Source organism: Antrostomus carolinensis, unplaced genomic scaffold, assembly GCF_000700745.2.
Source record: "Antrostomus carolinensis isolate BGI_N321 unplaced genomic scaffold, ASM70074v2 scaffold21401, whole genome shotgun sequence".
Classification (NCBI taxonomy): domain Eukaryota; kingdom Metazoa; phylum Chordata; class Aves; order Caprimulgiformes; family Caprimulgidae; genus Antrostomus; species Antrostomus carolinensis.
This window is the reverse complement of record NW_010293772.1, coordinates 17,970-23,410: the sequence shown is the minus strand read 5'-3', so window position 1 is coordinate 23,410 and position 5,441 is coordinate 17,970. Positions and strand designations below refer to the sequence as shown.

The following is a 5,441-nucleotide window of genomic DNA, read 5'->3' as shown; positions in this document are numbered from 1 at the left end:
AGCAGGATTTCAAAAATTTGCTCGGCTGTTCTGCTCTGCTTTCAAACAGTTCCTTTGGTATATTTTCTCCTGCTAAATTGTGGGATTACATTGCATCCAGTTTTTCTTTCATGTTTGCCTTCCTGGTTTCATAGGAAATAATAAAGGCTTGTTTTTCTTGGTTGGCAGAAGACCCATTCTGATATATCCAAGATAAAAGCTTCTATTCATGTATTGTAGAATCTCATGGGGAGAGCTTTTAAGAGACAATGAGCTTACTTCTAGATTTAGGCTTTTTTGCTATTCTTTGTCACTTTAAAGATAAATAATGCAAGAAACCATTTCCACCTGGATTTACTAGAAACTAAGTATTTTTTCATCAGTAAAAAGAAGTGGACTTACTGGCAAGTTGGAAAACGGCAGCTATGGCCTCCTCCCACCACTGGGTATCCTGAGAAATGATAGGTAGCTCCATCAGGCCCAGGACGAAGATGAGCTGGCCAGCAGTCAGAGCAACGGTGGCGATGAGGTTACAAGCACGCATCATGTCAAACTGCACTAGGGAAACATAAGAAGTAAGCATAAAGTTTAAATGATATAAAATTAGGAAAAAGAAAATCCTGGCTGAGCAGGTATGTAAAATTTGTCAGAAAATTATTCTCTGACACTGTTCCTACTCCCAGCAGTCCCTTGCTCAAACTGCATTCCCTGTGGTCTGAATAAGGAAAGATGTTTATTGAATCTGTCCTTACACAGCACCCCATAAGTATTGCTTCAGTGCAAAACCATCTTGTATGAAACAAGCAGCTATTTTCCAAGGATGGCCTGCTGGAGTTGCTTGACTTTTGCTTTATGAAGATTCTGCCTATAGTTAGTAGCCAGAATTGTTTGGGGCAGAAATGGTGTTTGGTTTGCATTTGTGTGGCACTGACTGAAATGGAACCTTAGTTCATAAATAGGTTTCCAAGACCCTAAAATAATAATCAGCCCAAAGACAAATCTATAACACCCTGAATTATTTTTTTCACCTGGTCCATCTGTATTGCCCAAGAAAACATCCTGTGGATGTTAATGCTAAGATCTTACTGGTTTAAGGGAACTTTGTATAGAGGATTCTTAACTTTTTCTTCTTTTTTATTAATCTTTTGGATGCACTGGAAAGACCTTTATATTTCTACCTGTGTAATGGGGGAAACAGTTACAATGAAGATGTCAATGCTTGGCAGCTCTGATTGAGGTATTATGGCATAATGTACATGTGTAAGTAAAAAGTTACTTCAATATATATAATAGTAGATATTGTGTGGGAGTCTACTATCAACCACCCAGACAGGATGATAGCACCAATGAATCTACAAGGAGTTAAGGGCTATTTCTAGATATCTAGAGGGATATCTAGATCAACTGTATTTGGCCTTATCGGTGATTTTAACTTCTCAGACATCAATTGGGCATATACAGTGGAAGCAAACAGATCCAGGAAATTTCTGAAGCACGTTGAAGATAACTTCTTGGTGCAGGTACTGAGAGAGCTGACTAGGAAAGGTACCCTCCTAGATTTGTAGTTTGCAAACAGAGTGACTTGTGGGCGAAGTGGTGATTGGTAGCTGGCTTGGTCACAGTGACACAGAGTAGTTGAATTTCAAATTGTTTGCAATAGGAGAAAACTGCCAGCAGAACTTCAGTGCTGACTTTGGGCTGTTGAAGGAGCTAGTCAGTAAGGTCCCCCGGGAATCTGCTTTTGAAGGTATTGGGGCCCATGAATGCTGGTCGCTTTTTAAGAGCCATCTCTTGTAAGCGCGGGAGCAGGCAATTCCAAAGTGTCGGAAGTCATGCAAGTGGGGTAGGAGGCCAGCTTGGCTGAGCAGGGATCTTCTTCTAGAACTTAGATGGCGAATGAAAAGGACATTGGAAGGAAAGACAGGTGACACAAGAGGACTACAGGGATGCTCTTCACCACTGTAGGGAGAAAATTCATGCCGCCTAAAGCTGGATTAGAGTTCAAGCTGGTCAGCACTGTGAAGGACAAGAAAAGGGCTTTTTTAAATACGTTAACGGCAAAAGGAGGATCACAGATAACATTAGTCTGTTACTTATGAGGTTAGTCACCTCACAAATAGGGACGTAGGGAAATCGGAGATGTTTAATGCCTTCTTCACCTCTGTCTGTAACACTGGTGATGGGCTCTGGGAGTCCATGCGTCTTCCCTGCGTTGGAAGACCATGACTGCAAGGGGATAATAAACTCCCATCTGACCCTGAACTTGTTTGAGACTTGCTGCTCCAGCTGGATGCACTTAAATCTATGGGGCCCGATAGGATTCATTGCAGGGTGCTGAAAGAGCTGGCCAGTGTTATCATGGGACCTCTCTCCATTGGTTTGCAATGATCTTGGGAGTCCGGAGAGATCTCCATTGACTGGAAGTTGGCAAATGTCCCAGTTTTCAGGAAGGGTAAGAAGGCAGTTACAGCCCTGTCTGCCTCACTTCAGTGCCTGGTAAAATTATGGAGAAGGTTATTCTGGGAGTTACTGAAAAATGCTTGAGAGCAAATGCAGTCATTGGTCATAGCCAGCATGGGTTCACAAGAGGAAAGTCCTGCTTAACCATATTAGTTTCCATTCATGACAAGGTCAGCCATCTAGTTGACCAAGGAAGACAGTAGATGTAGTGGTTTCGGAATTTAGCAAAACTTCTCACACTGTATCTCACAATATCCTCCTGGACAAACTGTCCAGCACACAGCTAGACAAGTCCATCATATGTTGGGTGGGCTGACAGACTGGGCTCAAAGAGTTGTAGTAAATGAGGTAACATCAAGTTGGTGGCCAGTCACTGGTGGGGTTCCCCAGGGCTCAATTTTAGGGCCTGTGCTCTTTAATGTTTTTATAAATTATCTGGGTGCAGGAGTTGAATGCACATTACATAAGTTTGTCGACAATACTAAACTAGGAGGAGCTGTGGACTCCCTTGAGGGTAGAGAGCACTTACAGAGAGATCTGGGTAGGCTAGAGAGTTGGGTGATCACCAAGCATATGAAATTCAAGAAAGATTCTCCTCCTGGGTTGGGGCAGTCCTGGTTATATGTACAAACTGGGGGATGAGAGGCTGGAGAACAGCCCTGTAGAAAGAGATCTGGGGGTTTGGGTTGGTGGTAAGTTGACTGCGAGTCAGCAGTGTGCCCTGGCAGCCAAAAGTGTCCTAGGGTGCATCAAGCACTGCACTGTGAGCTGGTCGAGGGAGGTGATTGTCCCAGTGGTGTGGCCCCACCTCAAGTGCTGTGCTCCCAGGGGAGGGTGATCAAGATGGTGAAAGTCTTGAGAGCAAGACTTACGAGGAGCAGCTGAGGTCTCTTGGCTTGTTCAGCTTGGAGAAGAGAAGGCTGAGGGGTGACCTCATCATAGTCTACACCTTCCTGAAGGGGGGCAGCAGAGAGGGAGGTGCTGATCTCCTCTCTCTGGTGACCAGCCCTAGGACATGAGGAAATGGCATGAAGCTGCATCAGGGAAGTTCAAATTGGACACGAGGAAAAGGTTCTTCACTGAGAGGGTGGTTGGTCACTGGAACAGGCTCCCCAGGGAAGTGGTCACAGCACCAAGCCTGTCAGAGTTAAAGGAGCTTCTGGACAACACTCTTAGTCATATGGTTTAGTTTTAGGTAGTCCTGCGAGGAGCAGGGAGTTGGACTCAGTGATCCTTATGAGTCCCTTCCAACTCAAGATATTCTATGATTCTGTATTAAATGTAGAGAACAAATGCAGAAATGATTACAGACATAGATATCTGGAGTCTTGGCTAGAAACCAAAAAACTTTCAAAAGTGATTTAATTGGTTGTAAGTTTAGTGGGTGCACTGACCACCACAGTTTGATTCCTGGTCTTCCAAGGAGACTGCTAGGAAGTACAGAAAACAAAACCTGATATAAAAACTTCATCATGGTGATCATTTATAACTTACTTTTGTAAGTTATAAAAACAAGTTTACCCTTTATTTTCAAATCATGGGTCATCTTCAGCTTCCAGTGTTCTAAGTAACAACTCATTATTTAATTAAAATTTAATAAAATATGGTATTGTACCTGAGAGAGTTAAGAACTATAGTCCATTAAACTTTTTCAGTGAATAAAATGTAAAGATAACATAATAAGTATTTTTGTTTTTTCCTAGTAAGTTCATCTCTGACCAGAGAGAAAAATCATTTCACTCCAAAAAAAAAAAAAAAAAAAATTGCTAAAAGATTTTGTGTTGAACTTTCAAAGATTTCCTTTCTAGCACTGGGAGCATTTAGATCTCTTGCCACATTGAGCACTTACACATCATGAAGCATGTTAATTGATAACAGAATCATATTCAGATGACTGAGCTTTGTAAATATGAGTAAAACTTTGAGCATTTGGAGTGTTCTGTTTTTCCATTTAAATGGACATCTGTAATACTTTGAGGACCAATGCTTGCTGAAGAGAATCATGACTTTCAAAGGAAAAATGTACTAAATAAAGAGCAGACCTGCAGCCATGATTATTAAAGTACTTTAATTTGTTGACAGAGCTATATGTAGTGTCAAATTAAAAAAAAAAAAAAAAGTTGGTTTACAGCTGTAATGAATTCTTTTGCCTTTTTTGTGTGTAGTAGGCACAAGCTTTAAAAAAAAAGTTTTCTGTCACAGAAACAGACGCCAAATTTTTGGCTTCACTGTTATTCATGACTTCTTTTGAACACTTAACGGTATTATAAATCCTTTTGGCTTTGCCATAGATGATTTTATATCTCACATACTAAAAATAGTAAGTTTATCGCTGTGACTCAACTAAATTCCAACAGAATTTGTAATAATTTAGTCTTTAAATAATGGTTCTGTAGTCGCTGTCCTTTCTTGCAATGGGAGAGTACAGTAGCATTGCATGTGTAGCATTGATGTTCCGTACTGCTAGTGGTAAGAACGGCAGACTTTGAGATTTTTATTCATCTAATACAATGTGCTGTTCAGAGAGGTGTAGAAATGCAACTGATATTTTGCATAACTGCTTCCCTTAACCAAAAAGAAAGGTCACGCATGGTCCAGGTTGGAACTGCAACAAGATGATGATAGGTAGAATAAGGAAGAAGCAGCAGATGTCATTACATGTGAAGACAGTTCTTTTTATGAAATAAGGTATTACAAGAATTGAGCACCTTTCTGTACTTCATATTAGGATACTGTTGTTTTATTCCTGGTGGACAGCAGGCTGGCCATGAGCCAGCAGTGTTCCCTTGTGACCAGGAAGGCCAACAGTATCCTGGGGTGCATTAAAAAGAGTGTGGGTAGCAGGTCAAGGGAGGTTCTCCTCCCCCTCTACTCTGCTCTGGTGAGGCCACATCTGGAGTGTTGGGTCCAGTTCTGGGCTCCCCAGTTCAAGAGGGACAGGGACCTTCTGGAGAGAGTCCAGCAGAGGCCACAAAGATGATGAGGGGCCTGGAGCATCTCCC

General features: G+C 41.8%; 1 protein-coding gene across 1 annotated transcript in view; it reads right to left on the bottom strand.

Annotated features, from left to right (window-relative positions):
• Positions 1-5,441, bottom strand: part of TMEM204 (transmembrane protein 204) — a 27,907-nt gene that overhangs the window by 10,842 nt on the left and 11,624 nt on the right. Inside the window, 1 exon segment of the mRNA XM_010177427.1 lies at positions 382-537. Within this exon segment, the coding sequence (XP_010175729.1) occupies positions 382-537 (156 nt within the window).